The sequence below is a fragment of the Leptopilina boulardi genome, unplaced genomic scaffold, assembly GCF_019393585.1.
Source record: "Leptopilina boulardi isolate dan_hultmark-lab unplaced genomic scaffold, ZJU_Lbou_2.1 LbouV2_122, whole genome shotgun sequence".
Classification (NCBI taxonomy): Eukaryota; Metazoa; Arthropoda; class Insecta; order Hymenoptera; family Figitidae; genus Leptopilina; species Leptopilina boulardi.
In genome coordinates, this window is record NW_026137666.1 from 1,444,372 (window position 1) to 1,466,954 (window position 22,583).

Sequence of the window (22,583 nt, forward strand, 5' to 3'; positions counted from 1 at the left end):
TTCTCTATAGCGGCGCATGCGTACAAAAACGAAAAAATTGGAGCAAATTACTAAAAAAATTGATGTATTTCACTTTTTTGTAAAAATATAGTCATAAAACTAAAAAAAAACATACTTTTGTTTTATTACCATTTTAAAGTATGGACTTTCAACTATCTTTTCTGAAAATTTGAACTGAATCGCGATAGGTGTTTTTAAGATGTGGACTATTAAAGAAAAAGCAGTTTTTTTAATTTACTGCGCATGCATTAAGAAGTTAGAACCACATCTTTTTTCAAGAAAATCGATTTTCTAAAAACTGCATATTCTTGTAGTAGATATATGTAAAAATGCTATGGAAACTATTATTTTGGTTGCAAACTTCGGTAACATATCGAAAAACGGGGTACAATGTAAAAGTCACGCGTTAATGGAGCGTACTTTTCTTGAGTACAATGTATGCTTTCATAAATATATACCTGTATAATTATTAATATATATCAAGTTACACATATATGTATATATACATATGTATATATACATATGTATATATACATATGTATATAAAAGCATATATACAAGTATAGAATGTATCCTGTCGTGTAAGGGGATATTTTCTTGAAAAAGAACATGTTTTTATAAATTCGCTTTTAAAAAAAATTAAAAAAATTTTTTAATCGCTTGTATCTAGAAAATAAGGTCCTACAAACACATTCACATAAATAAAAATCATTAAATAAATTTGAAACATATTTCTGACCCTTAAAAAAATTTTTTTTTTTTAAATTTCAAAATCACCCATAGAAAGGGGTGAAACTTCTCTAAATGAACAGCTACGATTTTCGGGTTAAGTTTTCTAGTTTCAAGGGGTGCTAAGGAACCACCGGATAACAATGATTTTTCTTGGCATCGTAGGTGAACATTTTTTTCCTTCCAGACACCTGTGTTTAGGTATAAAAAGTTTGAAGTAAATAAAATAAATTTTGTAATAAAAAAAAAATTTAATTAAAGTCACTGAGATGGGGTACTAACCCCTCAAGAGATAACTTAAAAATTTAAATATCATTCGATTCCTTAGAAATTTTTGTATCGAGTAGCATATTTACAATATTTTTTTCAACAAAATCCACGGTTTTTAGAACAAAAATTGATTTTTCGACTTTGATTTAAAAAAATACATTTTTTCCTAAATTAGAGAATAGAAGAGTGGAAAGAGCGAGTAAAATAATGGGGCAAGTATGGGGGATAGGGGAAAGGAGGTTTAAGAATGACTGGAGAAGAAGAGTGTGGTTGTTTGACATGTTAGTGTGGACTGTAGTGAGTTATGGTGTGGAAGTCTGGGGATGGATGGGAATGAAAAAAGTGGAAAGCATGCATGAGAAATATTTGCGATAGGTGATGGGAGTGAGTGGAAATTGTCCGCGATATATGTTAAGAGAGGTACTGGGAAGAGAGAAAATGTGCGTAAGACAGAGACACAGGGCTTGGGGTTTTGAAGAGAAAATGAGGCAGGGTAGAGGGTGCAGTTAGACGCGTATATGTTGGATGCAAGTTAAAGAGAGAGAGGTTAAAAGAAAGAATGAATTGGCTAAATGGGACAATGTGAGGATAGATGTGATAAATGAAGGTATGAGTAAGGGGAGAGGAAGTGAAAAAGAGATGGGAAGAAAAGGACAGAGAGGAAAGATGGAAGAGGATAGCAAGTTCCAGATACAATAAGTGGTATAGAATGATAAAAGCGAGAGAAGTGCCAGAATATTTAAGAAGTTTTAAAAAAGAAGGGAGATTAAATAGAGTGATTATGTTTCGAATGGGAGAAGGAATGAGTGAATGTAGATACTGGTTGAATGAAAGTGAGAAATTATGTAGAGTGTGCGGGTTTGAATTAGAAAATTGGAAACATGTGTTGGATAGGTGTGCAAAAAGAGAGGAAGAATAAGAAATTGTAATTTAGATTAGGAAATATGTAATATGGTTCTTCGAACCCAGCATATGTCGGGGAGAGTAAATAAATATATAATACTATTTCTATTCTAATCACGTTTTGAGAAAACGTGGCTGTGCGAAAATTCATTTGGTTATCCATATGTGCCTAAAGAATCACTAATGTATCGAAAAATTTAATTTCCTATGTGCGCTCAGGAAGATAACTTTTATTTATGAGTCAAAATATTTTAGGAATTTAATAATTTCTTACATGTGCCAACATAACTTAAAATTGTGGAGTAATATAAACCCATCACTATCGCAATATATATTTCAACTTCAAGACTGCGATGAGTTTAACAACTTTGGAATTGTTCCTAAAATTAAGGTTTAGTTTTAACTGAGAGATAATCATATCCATATATGCGCGCGCTATTACCTAGTAATAAGTTTCTCCTTATTAAATCAGTTCGAGGTTAATTTTAATTTATTTTCCATTAAATCTATTAAAATTTTAACTTGATGTGTTACGGACGAAATTCCGTAAATTTTAAACTTTTTTTGTTAAATATTATTTATTAAAAATAATATTTGTTATTCAATATAATAAACATTCTTGTCGATTATACTCAAACATCAAATGTGACATACACATAATATATAAACCTATATATAAATTTTCTAATTTTAAATATTTAATTATTAATTCAAATTAATTTAATAATTATTTATAATTTTATTTTACATTTATTTTAATTCTGAAATCAATATGGTTATTTCGCAAATGAATTGAGAGTGTTTTACTTCATATTGCTAAATAACACGAACTAATGTATAATCAACTTTGCTAAATGTGGGACTCACAATGCATAAAAGTTGCCACATTAGTTTGGAAAATTAGAAAATATAAAGAAATCATACAGGTTATTCAGGTGGTTGAACCGATCACGCCACCAATAAAATGCAAGTTTGCTAAAACTTGCATGAAAACAACGAGGTGTTGACTGCAAAATCAACCCTCCCACTACTTAAAATTACATACAAACAGGGTGTGATCATTGCCATGAAATTATTGTTCAAGGAGCCTTAATTTGTGTTTCCCGCAAAAAGGCGGAAGTATATATTAAGATAGATTCCACTAAAAATGGTGGAAATAGATATTTGCTCCCCATATTAAGGGTTGAAGTGAAATATACAAAAGTTTGTTGTAAAAGGAAATTTAGTTACCAAATATAAAGTGTTTTAAATATAAAAAGTGCAGATTTCAGTTAAAATCTGAATGTGTTCATTAAATAACAATTGTTTATATTTCAAATTAATTGTTAGAGAAATTCAGGTTTGGTGAACCCAATACCCTAAATTTTTAAAAACAGATATTGAAATATTAACCTCTTGAGTGTAAGGGTACGTTATCTTCTAAACAAAAACTGTTAAAGAAGGTCTAGAACACTCTCGAGGAAAGAACAAATCAAAAATAACCATTTTTAAAGTAGAAGGTATTTGTCATTTGAGTGAACTAATAATCAATTTATTCGAAACAACACCAAATTATTGCATCGAAAGATTTTGCAGCAAATGTAATTTAGATTTTTATTCAAAACAATAATTACTAAAAAAAGTCATTTGTATAATTTGTTGTGCTACCCAAGAACAACTAGTACAAGTGATATTTTTTTGAAATTTTGATTTTTCAGAAATCTTTCTTTAAAAAGTGTCCATATAAATAAATCTAAGATTTTTAAATTAAATTTTAATTAAAAATTTTTTTTTGTGTTACAGTATATAACCTCTTCAAAGGAAGTTATCACAACTGATGATTTTTAAATGTTTTGAAATATTGCATAAATGTAGTACAATTTAGCACAAGTTTTGTGTTTTTGAAATGTTTCTTTTTTAAAATAAAGTTCATTTTTAAATTTTTTGAATTTACAGCTTCCCAGTCGGCACATGAACGTCTTAAAAACGTCTAAAAGCAGACGTCTTATCCTGTTCGCGGACATCCGGGGACAATTACAGAAAAATCTCGGAGACATAATAAAGAAAACTAAAAGAATAAAGCTAAAAGTCTGAAAGGCATTCAAAAGGACGTCTAAAAGATGTCTTTAAGACGTTTTTTGGGCGTCCTTTTCACATCCCTTCAGATCTTCTTAAATAGACATTTCTTTCACTATATTTTCTAAGTAAAAACACAGTAATACTGTATTAAATTTATTTTAAGTTCAATTTTATATTTTTAAAATTATACAGAATTAAAGAAAAATTGTCTATAAAGCTGGGGTCGAACTCAGATACCTTGGTATGAAATTTGAAAAAAATTGTGGAATATTTTTTGGTTAATTAAAGATTTTAAAAAACCGTAGTTATAATATGTGACAAGGTAATATTTTCTAAAATATTACTAGTCAGTCAACAAAAAATGGTTCATATGGCCCGCCAATGACATGTCCGACCTCTAGCTCATAAACAGCGTACTTTTCAACGACATACCTATTCTCCATCTAGTCGTCCATCTTATTTCGTTATCTGCACTCTTTGCATAACCTATATTTTTTTGTCAACTCAAAATTTTTGTTGTATATCGATACAATTACATTTAGTTTAATAATAATGTAATTTAAAAATTTTGTGCAATTTTAAAAGTTTTTAATTTTATTAATTTTGGTGGTAAGTAAATATAAAATTTAAAGTCTTACTGATGACATTTTTTTGGTCGATGATGTTCATGCGAATTTAGCAGAAACCTTTTTTCTCAGAAAAACATGGGTAAAACGAGATTTTTAAAAGAATGGCTTGAAAAGCCAGGATATAATTTTATCAGAGAATCAAACAAAGGAAACAGTTACGCGTATTGCACATTATGTAGTAAAAACATCTTTCTTAGTAATATGGGTAAAAGCTCAATTGACAGTCATAATAAAAGCACTAAGCATTCGTCAAGAGAAGAAGCAAAAAAAACAGCTACGGATTTCGTTTATTCAGTAGTCAAAATGAACAGGTAAGGGTGGGATTTTTACTTAATTTAGATTTATTTATATTTTCAATTTAATTAAATAAATTGGCAGCTTCTTAAATATCTTATTGACAATTTACTACTTTCTGAAAATGAATAACTAAAATAATTTTTACTAATAATAAATAAACGCCTTTAAAATTTTTACTTTCTATCGTGAGGTAATATTTTCTTATTAATTTTTACTTAATAAAAAATCTTTTTAAGGTGCCTCTGTTGGGACAAGAACAGAATGTCAATAACGAACAATTATTAAATCTCAATTATTATCTACCAAAAACAAGTGGAATGAACGGTTTAGACAAATATCTCACAAAAGACAACGTCACCAAAGCAGAAATTTTATGGTGCCTAGAAAGTGTATATTGTCACTTATCGTTAATTGCTGCTGGCAATTTAACAAAAATATTCCCTAAAATGTTTCCAGAGAGTGAAATTGCTTCAAAGATGCAATTGGGACGAACGAAAGTATCTTACGCTTGTGTTTTTGGATTGTCACCTTACTTTCATGAGAAAATTCGAGATGAAATCCTTAATAGTGACTGCTATGTTGCATATTTTGACGACAGTCTCAACAAATTAGCTCAAATGCAACAGATAGACATCGCCGTTCGTTTTTGGAGCTTAAATAATGACGAAGTGTGTACACATTACTTCGCTTCTGCCTTTCTAAAACGAGCTACAGCTGCTGACTTGTTAGATGCTTTTAAAACAGAAGTAGAATTTTTGGATTTTAAAAAACTATTACACATCTCAATTGACGGACCAAATGTGAATTTAAAATTTTTAAAAGATATAGATAGCTGGCGTTAAAGGTACAGGATGGAACATTACTTCATTTTTACGATCGATTTATAATCTTTTCAAAGATTTACCTTCTCGAAGAAATGATTTTATCACTCACTCCGTTTGCTTGCAATTTCCAAAAAAATTATGTTCTTCGCGAAAAAGATAAAAAGGAACCAACTTCAAGCAGTTATAAGATTGTCGCTGAATCTTTGCAAGACAAATTTATTGGAGCACAACTGGCTTTCTTCGATCATGTAGCTAATATTGTCGAACCTTTTCTAACGGAGTTCTAAAGTAATGATCCTCTGGCACCATTTCTTTACACAGAATTGACGATCGTTATGACTACGTTGATGGATATGTTCGTGAAAAAGGAAGTCTTAGAAAAACATAGCAATGTGTATAAGGTTGATCTTGAGAATAAAGAGAACTTCATATTTTCACGACATATAAAAATCGGGTTTTCTGCAGAAGCGGAGCTTCGTAAAATCAAAGACGCGTCTGATAAAGAGAAAGCTTTGTTTAAAAACGAATGTCGAACTATGCTAATACTCTTTTGTCAGAAACTGCTCGAAAAATCTCCATTAAAGTACAAATTATGTAAGGCAATTACTTTTTGTGATCCGAGCATTATTAAAATACCTAAAACTTCTTGTGTAGATCGTCTTCGAACAACTTTGGAAATATTTTTAGGAAAAAAGAGGTTATCCGCACAAGAGTGTGACACCATCGAGAATGAATTTAATTTATTGATAAAGAAATCAGCCGTACTTGATGCTATTAAAACTTACAACAGAAAAACTGAAAGACTTGATCACTTTTGGAAAACTATTTGGGTATCAAATGATGTCTCAAAATCATTGATTAGTTTTATGAAAAAGGTGTTGCTCATAAGCCAAGAAAACGCATTTGTAGAAAGAGGATTCGCTATCAACAAAGAGTTGGTTGTCTAAAATCAATTGCCGAAATCACTTGTAGCTCAAAGAAGAATTTACGATGGGATACAAGCTGCTGGGGGAGTCGATAGTGTAGAAATCAATTCGAAGATGATCTCAAAATTCCGCGGTTCAAGAATGCAGTATGATTTGGCAGTTCAAGAAAAGAAAAAAGAAAATATTCTTGAAGTAGAAAAATCTTTGCAAAAAAACGAATTGGTGAAGAAATTTAAGAATTGAAAGAAACAAAGAGAAAAATTCAGCTTGAAAATCAAAAAGAAATCGATGATATTGAGAATCAGATTCAAAAACTCGCTAAAAACCGAATAGGTTAAATTTAAAAAAGTATTAAACTTGACAAAGTTTTTTTATCTGAATCTTTAAGATTTAACTTTTAAGATACTTTTGTTCCAAAGTTTTAACAAAAATTTATTGTAATGTTGAAAGATTTGTTATTTAATCATTATAATTAAGTAAAATAGTCAATTTACAGTATTTAAAACTTTTGAGGTTTTATCGCATAAATATTTTTTATAACAATTGGATAAAACTTGTGATATTATATTGTGAAAAAATGTATACATTTTATGTACATGGAAAAAGCCTGGAATTTTAAAATCTAGATTTTGTGGCAACCATGTTAGAAAATAACATTACCAATTTATGAAAATTTTTATCGAACATTTTTAGGACGTCTTTAAGACGTCAAAAAAGACATCCTTATGACGTCTTTGGAGCAGGTGTACCCACTAGGTTTAGGCATTATAAACTTTTTTTTTAGTTTTGAGAAAAATATTAATTTTGGAATAAATTTTTTTTTAGTACAAAGTAGCACAAGTTTTGTTTTTTTGAAAATCGAAATTTTCGGTGCCAACTTCCTGGACATTCAGTTCAAACTCAGTCTAGTTTGGTCCGAGTCAAAATATTGTAATAAGTTAATAAAATATGATTAAATAAATTATTAAGGCAGACGTCAGTTTGCGAACGCGAAAAATATGTACATCTTTACTAATTTTTTATCAATCATTTTTATTCTAAATTAAAAAACAAACTTTTTACACTTAAGAACGTTTATCCACGGAAATGCAGACGTTCAGAAAAAAATAATTAACATTTAAATAATTTAAATAATATTATTAATTGTACATCCTGAATAAAGAAATGTCAGTTTCCAAGAAAAAAATATTAAATCTAAAAAATTTATTTGTTTATACAGAAACTTTCTGTCATATGTACCGCTTCTAGAGAATTCGTTAAAAATTATTCGAGTTCAATGTAATACGGCGTATTTTTTCCAAACAAGGATTCTCTACAACTTCAACCTGGGGATTTTCAAACAAGTCGTTTGGAAAAAATGGCTGTTTGTTAAGAAGAAAAATTTGTATTTTCTTAAACAAATAGCCATATAACTAAGAGTGATTGATGAAAAATGCTATTAATTTGAATAAATGGAGTATTAAATAATTGATTTGTTCATTTTTTGTGTTGAATTAAGTTCTAATTATTAAATTATTAATGTTTAAAGTGAACCATTTTATAATATTCCGTATTATAACATTTTTCCAGAGTAACACGCCGTTAGGAAAACCTTTTGATGGTAATAAATTTTCTATTATAGTTCAAGAGATATTGTAGAACAAAGATTTATGCACTGTATTATTTTGCCCCACCATCAGCTGCATAATATTGACTGTAGAAAATCTTATATATTGTTTTTAAACAAACAACTTTGTAATGATAAACTAATATGAAAAGTATATTTTGAACTTTGTACTTACAAATAGGAAATTAAGTCTTGAATATCTATTCCGTTTTTTACTTCAATCAGTAGTTCAGCAAGGAAAACATGCAACCAAGATGATTTCTGTAATATTAATAAATAATATATATAATACAAATTTTTTAAGTATTGACCGATCGCACTCTTTTAATCATAGTGGGTCAAGAAATTAAATGGTATTATAAAATAAATGGAACAAGATGTTTTCGAATTAAATTTTTCTGCATGAACATATTCAATGAAATAACAGCACAAGAGTAGCACCAACGGAGTAGTTTTTAGCATGAGTTAATAGAAATTGATTATGATTAACTTGTTTAAGGTCATATGACCTTTAAATTAAAATATGATAAAGAATGGTTGTGAAGTGCGAAAATGTTGATATATTGTTAAATAATTATAATAAAAGGCATAAAAATTTGTTAGAAAATCCGACACTCCTAACCCCACATTTTCTAACTATTTGCAAGTATTTTATAATAATTATTTAACAATATATCAAGATTTTCGCACTTGACAATCATTCATTATCATATTTGGAACTCCTCCATAAAATTTCAACTTAGTCCATTTAGTATTTTATAGTCCAGTCAAATTAGTCGCTTTACAGCCTTATCATATTTACGAATAATCCCTGCAACACTAGCTTTGGAAATCCCAACTTTTTAAGCAATATCATTTTAACTAAAATAATCTTGGTATTCATTCATTCACTCATTCCGTCCGGACCCTTGCTGGGTTTTCGGTGACAGAGAGAAGAACAAGTTATGGAGAGAGAAAGATATATCTTTATTTTGCAAATGAGGGTTCGCTTGACCTGCAATCTGTTAAAGAGAATTAATTAATAACTCTGAGGACCCAGGTAATTATTTCTTTCTCCCTTTATCACGTGAAAAAGCTATAAAGAAAGTCTAAAACTGAATAGGTAACGCATACCTTTCATTCTTACACCAAGGAATATAACATAAGTACTTCTTTGTTTAACATTGCGTTTCTCTATCTAGGCGATTGAAAATGTCATAAGAACATCATCGTCTAAAATCTTAATCTTCTTCCTTTTTGTTTTAAAAATAAAAAAAAATATTCATATATCTGTATATATGTTTATAGGGGAGAGTGACAAACAGTGGGACACTTTTTTTCAAAGACATATTAATATGTCAATTTTATATATTTTTGGACACGTTTTAGTATTACCATAAAGGAGACGACTGCTTTTCCCCGAAAGAACAAAATGTCGAATGGACAAAACGTCGAATAGCAAAACGTCGAATGGACAAAATATCGAAAAGTCAAGACGTCGCATAGTCAAAACGTCGAATAGTCAAAACGTCGAAAGGTCAAAATGTCGAAAAGCCAAGACGTCGAATGGACAAAATGTCGAAAAGTCAAGACGTCGAATAGCCAAAATGTCGAAAAGCCAAGACGTCGAATAGCCAAAATGTCGAAAAGCCAAGACGTCGAAAAGTCAAAACTGCGAATGGATTAAATGTCGAAAAGTCAAGACGTCAAATGGTCAAGACGTCGAACGGACAAAATGTCTAAAAGTCAAGACGTCGCATAGTCAAAACGTCGAATAGTCAAAACGTCGAAAGGTCAAAATGTCGAATCGCCAAGACGTCGAACGGACAAAATGTCGAATAGCCAAAACGTCGAATAGCCAAAATGTCGAAAAGCCAAGACGTCGAAAAGTCAAAACTGCGAATGGACTAAATGTCGAAAAGTCAAGACGTCAAATGGTCAAAATGTCTAATGGACAAAATATCGAGACGTTATTTTGCTCTGAGTTTCCCTTCTATATAATGCACTAGTTTGTGTTGCGTTTAACACTCGATAGATATCGCTAGTTGTATTGTTTTTAATGTTTTTTTTACATTTTTTTATAATAATAATAATAATAATAATAATAACAATAGTAGTAAAGTAATTATTATAGTATAATAATAATAATAATACAAACTTTTAATTTTAAACAGTTAAACTAGTGTGCATTATATAGAAGGGAAACTCAGAGCAAAATAACGTCTCGATATTTTGTCCATTAGACATTTTGACCATTTGACGTCTTGACTTTTCGACATTTAGTCCATTCGCAGTTTTGACTTTTCGACGTCTTGGCTTTTCGACATTTTGGCTATTCGACGTTTTGGCTATTCGACATTTTGTCCGTTCGACGTCTTGGCGATTCGACATTTTGACCTTTCGACGTTTTGACTATTCGACGTTTTGACTATTCGACGTTTTGACTATTCGACGTTTTGACTATTCGACGTTTTGACTATGCGACGTCTTGACTTTTCGATATTTTGTCCATTAGACATTTTGACCATTTGACGTCTTGACTTTTCGACATTTAGTCCATTCGCAGTTTTGACTTTTCGACGTCTTGGCTTTTCGACATTTTGGCTATTCGACGTCTTGACTTTTCGACATTTTGTCCATTCGACGTCTTGGCTTTTCGACGTTTTGACTATGCGGCGTCTTGACTTTTCGACATTTTGTCCATTCGACAGTTTGGCTTTTCGATATTTTGTCCACTCGACGTTTTGTCCATTCGACATTTTGTCCTTTCGGGGAAAAGCAGTCGTCTCCCATAAAGTTTGAACTCTTTTCTACATAATGCATATATTCTATTTAAATTATATTGTGATTAAATAGAAAAATTTCAAGTTTTTGGAACTTGATACATTTTTCTTGTTTTGAAGGTTTGTGTTAATACGATGTCAAGTTTCATATGAAAAATTGCTATTACTTTTTTACGTTTACAGTACTGCTGATCATACGTCATAATTTGATCATAACCTAAAAACAATTTGGAGGAAAATTTGAATAGTCGTTCTCTTATCAAGTGTTATTTTTCAAATGTTGCCGAACAATAATTGTAATAATTATAAATTTTAAATTTTTTAATGTTTTTTAGCATAAAAAAATCACATTTTTAGTCGCTGTGTAAGTATAAATGCGCATGCGTATAGCTGACACAACTTATAATTAGTGTTGCCAAAATCCACGTTTCATAAACTTAAATTTTTGGCTGTCTTAGTGTTTAATGTCCCACTGTTTAAATTAAGCAATCGCAAGCAATTATTTAAATAAAAATTGTTTGTAAAATTTTAAAATATTTTAAATTATTGGATGTTATACTTAAAAACATGAGTAAACGAAGTAACAATTACACTTTTTTTTAAAACTGTCCTATTTATATAAAAATCAGCATTGTATTTCAAGAAAAAATTTACTCAGTAACGTCAAAAAAAGTTTTTTTCAATTTTCTTTGTAAATAATGAATCAATGTGGCAAAAATTTTTGGAGACAGTGTGTTGTCATAAACATGCTTTACATTTAAATGGTCGAGTTTCTTTAAGTAGTTTTTCAGAAAATTAAAGTGTCCTACTGTTTAAACTGTCCCACTGTTTATCACTCTCCCCTACCTGTATTAGAGCTTTGGTATTAGAGATTGGTATTGTTTGTGATAATTGTTCTGAGAGTCTAATACTGGTATATACTTTTTTTATTTTATTTTGAAAACAGAAAAAAAGAAGAGTAAGATTTTTAGGCGAAGATATTCTTATGTTATTTTGAATCCTTTAGATAGAGAAATGCAATATTAAATGAAAATGTTTATATGTTATATTCCTTGATGTGAGAAAGAAAGATATACATTACCTCTTCAGTTTTTGACTTTTATCTTTATATTTCCATGTGATAATACACGGAAAAAATTTCGAAACGTTGGACGTGCCGATGTCAATGTCACCCTACAGTACATTTCATTATGTACTCAGAGTTAATCTTCATTAACAAAGGTTCTATTGGCCAAGGGTTGGTACATCTTTATTTTTCTATATAATAAATGTGAAAAATGAAATTATTACCTGGGTCCTCAGAGTTAATCCTCATTAACAAAGGTTCTATTGTCCAATGGCTGGTTTTTTTGTGGTATTTGTTCCGGGGTCTTAATACAGGTATAAATAGGTATATATGTTATTTATAATGAACTACTGATTACTCATATAAGAGTGTCCTTTTTGCACTTATTGGCTGATCAGTAGTTACTGATTCATAGTTACACATAGTTCTCTCATTCTTTTGGATATTTGGTAGTTTTATTGGATAAAAGAGAAAATTGGTTACATTGGATTAAAGTAAAAATTGGTTATATTGAATTAAAGGAAAAATTGGTTATATTTAGTAAAAGGTAAAATTAGTTGTATTGAATTAAAGGAAAAATTGGTTATATTTAATAAAAAGTAAAATTGGTTGTATTGAATTAAAGACAAAATTGGTTATATTTAATAAAAGGCAAAATTGGTTATATTAGAGAGAGTGAGCAAAAGGGTTAAAGATATTTAGATTTTCATGAATCAAAAATAAAATTAAACGAAGTATACTATGGCCAACATAAAAGAGTATGTTATTTTAAGTGATAAAGATATAAAAATTATTGAAAATAGTAATAAATTGTTAAATTACATGCATATGTACAAATTTGAAGATTTATTAAGAAAAGATTCCAATTCTTTTTTCAATATGCAAAGTGCTTTGTATGTACAAATGCTTGATTTTATTGTCCCAATTAGAGAAGGTAATAAATATATTCAAATACTTTTTAGCGGTAATAACAATTTATTATGGTCACTGAATTTGTGTCTATTACGATAGAGTAAGGCTTTATATTTTTGATAGCCTTAATGAGGGGTGTTTAAATGTTCCTCAAATAAAATATTTAATTAGATTGTTCCCTTTTAAACCAACAGTAGTTTTTGAAGCTGTTGATCAACAACCTTTTGGTAGTGTTGAGTGTGGAGTATATGCAATAGCATTTGCAACATCTATATTATTTAACGTAGTGCCAAACCGTGTAAATTATGAAACTGATAATAACAAAATGAGAAACCATTTTAAGTCAATGTTTGAAAATAATCGCTTAAATCATTTTCCTACAGTAAGAACATCTCACAATAGGAATTCGATAATAGAGAATGATTAGAACCGTCTTTTCATAAATTGAACTCAGGAACATAAAAATTATATTTTTAGTAATTATATTCCCAGTAATAATATTACCAGAGTTCTATTAACACAAGATTTAAAAATTAAACATTCTCTACATGACACTAGTGAAAAGAAAATAATTCGTACAACTGATAGTAATGTGAACAAAATTTCACCACATGAATATTTAAAAATGAAAAATTTTCTGAGTAAAGAAAATGATAAAAAGATAAATGGAGCAATGGAGGGAAGGGAAGAAAAAGGAAGCCAAGGCGCGAAGTTACATATGAGCAGAAAATAATAAGACAGGAGAATGAGAGATTGAGAAAACGTAATCGTAATAAAACAGAAATAAAAAAGAAAGAGCGCAAAAAAAAGAAATTATCTATAAAAACTGAAGATGGAAAGAAAATACGCCAAGGATAAAAATTTGGCATGTAGGAAAAGAAAAATATCAATGGAAACTCAAGATGAAAATCTATTATTTATTATTAAATTTATTATGTCACGAAGTATGTTTACTACTTTTATAGTAGAATTTTGAATTTAATACCTTTTCCCGCGAATCGAATATCAAGGCCCTGTGATATGTCATGCGTATTTTATCATCATATTAGTACTGCTTTATACCATCTTTATACTGCTTTACACATATATCTTTGGTCGTGAGACTGCGTTTACATCAAAAATATTTTTCGAATGTGAATTATTATTTTGCTGATGAAATAGGTAAGTGGAATTTGACAGAAATATTATATTTGACTTATAAGATTTTTAGTTTTTTTTTAAAGATAAATTAGTCTAAGATTACGTTTAAGATAATAGCAAAAGTATATTCACAGACTTTCAGATTAAGGAGGATGGGGGCACTAACATAACCTCAAAACTGGAAAATGGTTTTTAATGCATACAAAAATTTAATAAAAATTAATTTCAAACAATTTTGGAAGATCTATTTATGTACTTTTGGGAAAAAATTATGTTGCGTTAAAATTTGTTATTAAAGAATAATTTTTTTAACATTTTGACACATTTTTTCATACACTCAGAGAAATGTTTTATTTGAACTAAATATAATATATTTGAGTTAAATAAACGTATATTTGTCTCAGAGCCAACTAACTTATTTATTTGGCGTAAATAAAAATTTTATTTGTCATATAAGTAAATGTTCTTTTGGAGCAAATAAAATTTTTATTTAAATGAAATAAAATATATTTACAACAAATAAATTTATATTTGGCTCTGAGACAAATATACCATTTCTCTGGGTGTAGTAGACAAAAATCGCCATTTTTATTCAATTTTTACAAACAAAGGCTTATTTTACTCAGTAAAACATTATCTACCCACCCATTTAGTATTCTCTAAGAAATTCGATCGAGAAATAAACAATGTGTCTTTTATGTAACCTAACAGTCACATATAAAAAAACAACTACATTAGTGCATTAAAGTGAAGAAATGTGTCAACTAGTTTGTGTAATAATTTCTGTGAATGAAAATATCCCAGTAATAACATCAGTAAAAAGTTGGACATCCAGCCCATGGGTTACAGAAGAAATTGAAAAAATCTCATCATAAAGAGAAGCCAAAGATACATATAGAAAATTATATACTTTTAATCATGTTTTTATTATTATATTTTAATAATTTAAAGCGTTGTTTAAAGAAAAAAATTATAAACTTACGGTAAAGTTTAATAACTTAAGACATTGTTTTAAAAAAATATCGACTGATGTATAGTTTAAAAGCTGCAATAATCAGCTGCTAGTTTTAAAAAATTGCTGAGAAAAGATTAAAAATGAACTGCTGTGATTATTAATAATTAAAAATCAAGTATTACTTTTAATAATGAAATTAATTTTCATTGTTGGAAAAATGAGTTATTAAACTATAAGTTTAATAACTCTGTTTAAGCAAAAAATATTTATAAGTATATAATTGCAAGAAAAAATAAATTATTTTTATCAGAAACCCTTTTTATTACATTTAAGTAATCTTAACATTTATTATTTCTTTAAAAACAATTTTAATACCTTAGAAAATTTTTAAGATTTAAAAAAAATTAGCGTGACGTCATATGTGAACGTTCCCATTGTAAAATTTAAGTCAGAAAATGTTTATTTGTACTTACTAAAATCTAGAAATCTTAAGATTGTTCCCCAAAAACCTTTAAAAGTTTTTAACAAATGATTAATAAATAATAGTAAATTATATATTGGGAATAATTATTTTATTTCTTACGCGCAAAATCATTTGCTTCAACTGAAACAACTATAAAATCTGAGCGGCACAACCGACACCGGCGTCGGCACAACTCTCCCCAGCGCGGAGTTCAACGTGCCGTGTTGCCTAAATTTTTGAGTTTTAAAGATAAAAAGTGATTTTTTTCATTTGACGTACTGATTGATTTTTTTCAAAAAAATTACACCTTTTGCAGATTTCGATTTTTTCACATAAAATAACTTGGAAATCGCTTTTGTTGATATAATTTCTATTATACACATCATAAAGTATCGTTTAAAAAAAAATCGATTTTTTTTCGGGTCAAACCCGTGTAGAAATTTCCCTACCAGGGCCTTGGTAGTGAATAATAATCTGGTCCCGATCAGGAACTGTTCAGGGCCACGAGAAAATGTGGATTTCCTAATCAGAGACACATCAGGCGCAGCGTCACATTCCCGCCAGATCCGGGCCCGATCCGAGCCATGGCAAAATTTCTACCCGGGAAGGTGTCACACTCCCCCTTAACAGTAAGCCGTTTTCTGTGTATTTAGTGCGGGGTCTTTTAGAGTGTGCCGTGCATGTTGTGCAAGATTGCAGTTCAAACATGTAGCAAGTTTGGTGCAAATAACAAAATGTCCACTTACGGCAAGCTTGCAGGACAACCTTACTGCAAATTTGTAAAACTTAACACTATGCGCAGTTGTGAACGGAAGCTCCAACGGCTGCGCAATAATTTTTTTAACCTCCAAAGCAGGGTGTCCTTTATATTTATTTAGAATTTAATTGTTTCTAAATTTTTTTTAATATTATACAAATTTGATGCAAGCTTACTTAACTACCTTGCTGTAAGGGGACATTTTGTTGCTGGCACCAAATTTTCTACATGTTTGCACTGCAATTTTGCACAGCAAGCTTCCTGTTAATTGGGAACATTAACCCCTTAACTGTGAGGTATACGTCTACAGACGTACTTTCCAAAGTGGGCCCTTACTGTTACACTCTAAATCTGAATCAGTGAAATTTTCACTGATTCAGATTTAGAGTGTAGACTATACTACACTTACACGTACCTACTTACAAAAAACTTTTTAAAAAAATTAAAATTAGCAGATATACATCATAACGACGTTATTTAAGGTATTTTGAACGCTGAATCTGAATTTGGGGTGGAATTTTGGGGTGAGTACTTTAACCACGAAATATTGTTAGCTTTTTTTCAAAAACTGAACACTGAGAAAAAAAATTTAGTGCTTGCAACAAAATTGTTTGGTTACGCAATTTTGGTCCTTGTAACCAAATTTTGGTTGGCTGAAACAAAGTCGTAGAGTTATCTCAACCAAACATTTGGTTAGGCCAACAAAATTATTTGGTTCAACATTTTTAAATTCCAATCAAAATTTGGTTACGACAACAAAATAATTTGGTTAACACAACCACGGTGTTCTAGAAGCGAAGATAGGTTTCACAAAAATGCGAATAAAAACGGTTTGTGTAGCGTGTTTTGTACATATTTATAGGTTAAAAATCCATTTGAAATAAAGTCCTACCTGTTCCCGTTTTGGAGAAATCCATTAAAAACGTATTTTTCACAGAATATTGTAGGGTATTATTTTAATCCTAAAATGGATTAAAATAAGATACAACTCTTTTACCCGCCGTGGATAATAATAATCCATCGAAAGATTAAAATTTAAGTTAGGATGAAAAATAATTGAAATATTTATATATAAATTTTGGTATTATTTTAATCTGCAACGTTTTTTAATACCTTTTAGTTTACTGTGTTTTTTGATAAGAAATAAAATTCTTATAAGAAAGAAAGACAAATTGTAGGAAAATTATATTTATATATTTATATTCTTACATAATATTTTTTTTAATTTTTATATATAATCTTTTTATGTTTTTCTTCTTCTTTCTTCTTAAACTTATAGATTTCAAACCTTCGTTTTAGGTCTGCAAAAAATATATACTTTGTAATATTAAACAATTATTAATACAATTATTCTGTAGAAATACAATTCGCATTTAACCAAACAAACTGTCAACACATTATTTATCAGTGAGATTGACATGCCCAGGAAATAAAAACCTATTCAATATTTTTGAATCGGTCGGAGGCTGAGTTGAATCCGCATTTTTAAAAAGATATCTCATATTGACTCCGATTCAAATCATTTACATTTTTCAAACTTGTCTTCATCATTACCTGTTAGTTGAGAGACAGTGATATGTATCTTTTCAATTTTAAAAGCATTAAGCAAATCTTACTCTCCAGTGTATAATTTATTTACAAAGCTCGTTTATTAAAAATTATTAAATTTTGTGCGGAATATGACAACAAAAACCTGAAATTTTTCTATCCGATTCAAAATTATCAAAATATTACATTCCGATTGAAAACATTAATAATGAATCCACATTCTTAAAATATCTGATTCACTAAAAGGTGCATTTAATAAGCTTTTATTCCTGGGTGGCAACTATCTAATTACAAAAAAATTTATCCTGTTTCCTACTTTATGAAATGAAAACAATTTTATTCTTTATCAAATAAAAAAACGTTTTCAATGTATTTCTCCAAAACGGGAACAGGTAGAATTTCATTTCAAATAGATTTTTAACCTATAAATATGTACAAAACATGCTACACAATCCGTTTTTATCCGCATTTTTGTGAAACCTATTTTCGCTTCTAGAGCACCGTGCAACAAAATAGTTTGGTCTAAAAAACCAAATGATAGTTTGTTGTTCTAACCAAAATTTGGTTGCGACAACCAAATAATTTAATTTGCTCTCAGCTCATAACTTAAGAGAACAGTTAGTTTAAATCTTTCACAAGAATGGGTAGTCCAGTGGTCAGAGCTTCCGACCTTCAGTTTTAAACAGAGGTTCGATCCCAGGCGGAGATGAGATTTTTCAAAGTCCACAAATATTTCAATTGGTTAAATATAAATTCAATGTAAAATTGATAATAAATAAATAATAAATTAAATAAAAAAGATAAAAAGAAAAGAAATAAGGTAAAATACAATTTTTAATTTTACAAAAAAACTGTTTGTTTGATCAACCAAACATTTTTGTTAACATAACAAAAAAAATTTGGTTGAGCTAACCAAACATTTTTGTTAACATAACAAAAAAAATTTGGTTGAGCTAACCAAACATTTTTGTTAACATAACAAAAAAAATTTGGTTGAGCTAACCAAACATTTTTGTTATGCCAACAAAAAACACTCAACCAAATTTTTTGGTTGACTCAAACAAATAGTTTGGTTGCTTAAATACCAACAAAATTTTTTTGTTGGCCCAACCAAATTTTGGTTGCTCTGACTAAACATTTTTCTCAGTGTATAAAAATCTTTATTCCAATTCTTCTAAAATTAGATTATTTCTAAAATTTTTATCTAAAATAAAATATAATAAAAAGCATAAAAATTGATGGAAAATCCGACACTCTTAACCCTACATTTTCTAACTATTTTCAAGTGTTTTATAATAATTTTTTGATAATATATCAACCTTTGGATATTTGACATAACCATTCCTTATCATATTTGGAACTCCTCCATAAAATTTCAACTCAATTCATTCAATCAAGATCTTAGAAAATTTAAAAGTAGGTTACGGTGTCGTATCCGGCGTAGGAATTTTCAATAGGGTCGAGAAATCGAGAAAAACTTTATGAGTTTTGTTCCTATGCCAAAGGGTTGATATCTTACATGGGGGTTTTTATCTAGGGGTAGTGTCTTAGATTATATCTATTTGGAGAAATACAAATTTCATTTGGAACAATGCTACATATTAACCGAGACTTGGAAGAAATCTTGACATTATGTAGGTCAGTATTTGATCCAAAGAGTAAACATAAAAATAGGTCCTTTTATGTAAATTAGATAATTTGTTTAAATTTTTTAAAAATTGTTATTAAAACAAATCTAATCGTGATAGAGAAAAACGGGCTACGGATTCAGATTCAGCAACCAAAAATGCTTTAGGAATGTATAGTCCGGTTCACTGAGTCAAAAAAAAAATTTTTGTGGTCCTGTAGAATTATTCAATTACAGGGTTCTTACAAAACCTGAAAAACTTCAAAAAAATTCTGGAATTTTTTGAAATGTCTTAACATTTCATTTAACAAATTTTAAATGAAAATTAATTTTTTAAGTTATAAAATTTGAGACTATAGTAAAATCCTGCAATTTCAAATTAAAATTTTATTTCTTCCTTAAAATTTTTGTACCCCGACTTGGAAATAAATTTTTCGCGCAACGTCAATAATTATTTTTGTCTTTCAAACTTTCAGGACTGTTTCATTAAATCAAATATATTAACAAAATTCTTTTTAATTATAATGGAAATTATGTTACTAAATATTATTTATTTATAAAAATTAGGAAATTCTATTAGATTAATTTATTAATAAACTGAATATATAACTGCAAATAAAATTGTTCTTACTATTTTTCACGTATTTCATGATATTTTTCACCTCCAACCGAAACCCAACCGAATCCGAACTGAACTGGGTTACATTTCAGTTTCCACAATCCGCCAGAGAAAATATTTCAATGTTTTGTAGTCTTAATAGAATGCCTATACGGAGATAAAGAAAGAGCTTCAAGAAGACTACAAACATTTTAACTTAAATTTAAATCTATAAAACTTAAAAAATACAGTAGAGCCTTCAATGTGCATGTTTGCCTGAAATTTACCAATTTTCGAATCTTGAATATGCACTGAAAATTGCCTTGCCACACTAGCGTCACCGTGTACGTTGACAGATATTAGAAATATATCTAGTGTACACATAGAAAACGTGCATGTATAATCTCTACTATATTTTACTATGGTTGTCGATATATAGTATAAAATATGACTTTTCTTGTTACCTCGTTACTTCGTGGTTCGGCGTGAATAAAAAATTCCCACAAAATTTGTAATTTGCTGCTCAGTCTAGTAGCCATTGCTGCAAAATCCTGCAACACAATTTAGATTTGATTATTTCCTGCATATATACATGGTAAAAATATTTTAAAAAATTTTCAATTAAAAAAAATTAATAATCCTGCAGCCGAAACATAAAAGTTACAGAAACACATGTCTGGCAGGCCAGTTGTGGAACAAAGGGTGGCGATATGGGGGAAGAGGTAAAAAATTAATGTTACTCTATCTTCTTTCATACAGATTAAAACATTTAGAAATCGAAAGTTTACATCCAAATATAGGTAAAAATGATCGTATGTCAGTCCTGAACTAGGACAAACTACGTTCCCGGCCAGAAACGACGTCAACTGCTTTGTAAAATTTGCATCGATAAGCCTAATCGATTCAATGTAAATTCCATGTAAATACGTAAACTTTACAGCACCAAAGCATCGGACCATGATGAGACTTATAATTAAGGAATTTACTCAAACCTACAGAATAATTACTAATAAAAACCCTTAAAAAAGGCGACTTTAACATAACAAAAAATTTTGGCACCAAGTTTCCAAAAATAACTTTTATGCTTTACTCAAATTTCAAAAAAATAATAAAACGACAAAGTTATTACTTCCAAAATAAATTTTGAACAAATATAACTATTTGTTTTTATTTTTAAAAAAAGCAAACAATACTAAAGATAACAAAAACAAAAAATTAAGTTTTCTATTCAAAAAATTAACCCTCTACCAAAGAAAGATTTATAGGTTCAATGAAAATTACTAACTAAATACATTACTACAACAGGAAAAGGGTTAAATATTCATTTTTTGAATTTCTACACCTCCATATTGAGAGAATATTTCAGTGCAATATTCAGGAAATACAAAGAAAATATTTAAGGGGACGCCTAAGTCATCTCAAATCAATGCAAGAAGAGCTATTTTTCGATACACGTTTCTCAAAAACTATTTAATTTATGGTCTCGGGTCGGGTCTTGTTGCATTCAATTACAGATATAGTCAAGTATTCAATCAAATAATTAGAAGACTTCAGGTTAACAACTGTAAGGAATAATTATATTAGTCGTGGGGACCCGATGTGTGAAGGGTCTTGAATGCTGAATAATCGTAAATAATCGGAAAAATATACGAAAACGCCCGGCACGTTGTATGCGCCAGACCGCGTGTCTGCTGGAACGCAGCGATTTTACCAGCTAACTTTTCGGAGCTCAAGCGGGCTTGCAATGTGCCAGATCTTACACTTACACATTTTCTAGACCCAATTCCTGCTCTGGTCTGACAATCGTCTAGATTTTATTGATTTTAATTTACAAAATCAAATAAAAAATAGATAATAGGTTTAAAATAATGTATAAATTTAATGTTTATTTAAATTTATGTGATCAGTTTTTAGCGATTTTTAATAGAAAATAATATAAAAAATAAGAATAGGGGATAAATAAATGTATTAAATTATGATATTCATAAATTTTTTCATCTATTATTTTTGTTTTTTTTAATAAGATACATATATCTGAAATTATTTTCACTAATCTTATCTTTAAATTCATAAATTTGTTAAAATTTTTATAGAAATGTTGAATTTTTTTATCGAATTACTGATAATTTTATACCCCATGTAGAAATTTTGACATAACTCGGATCGGATGATAATGCAACGCCGGGCCCGATTTGGTCCTGATTAGGAAATCCACATTTTCTCGTGACCCTAATCTGCCCCTGATCGGGGCCATATTATTATTCACTACCAGGGCCTTGGTAGGGAAATTTAGTGTTTCTGACCGAGGCTCGTTCGCGTTGCGCATGCGCTGTACTGCGCGAGACATGTACGAGTCGTGTTTACTTGTGTCAAGAAGACCAGAAATCTTGTGTAATCTGTCAGAATTTCAATTTTTTCCGAGATTAATTTCACGCAAGTGAATCCATAAGGTAAGGAAATTATAATATTATTAGTATGTTAGTATATAATATTAAAGTACTTTTATGTGCGTC

The 22,583-nt window shown here is 29.3% G+C and overlaps 1 protein-coding gene across 6 annotated transcripts in view; it reads right to left on the bottom strand.

Annotated features, from left to right (window-relative positions):
* The window catches only part of LOC127286681 (lysosomal-trafficking regulator), a 179,628-nt gene that overhangs the window by 136,216 nt on the left and 20,829 nt on the right, over nt 1-22,583 (bottom strand). For all 6 annotated transcript variants that reach the window (XM_051313218.1, XM_051313226.1, XM_051313209.1 and 3 more), the window contains 2 exons: nt 20,535-20,621; nt 8,418-8,503 (listed from right to left, as the gene is read on the bottom strand). In XM_051313218.1, the coding sequence (XP_051169175.1) occupies nt 8,418-8,503; nt 20,535-20,609 (161 nt within the window). In that variant the 5' untranslated portion in view covers nt 20,610-20,621. The remainder of the gene's footprint in view (nt 1-8,417; nt 8,504-20,534; nt 20,622-22,583) is intronic.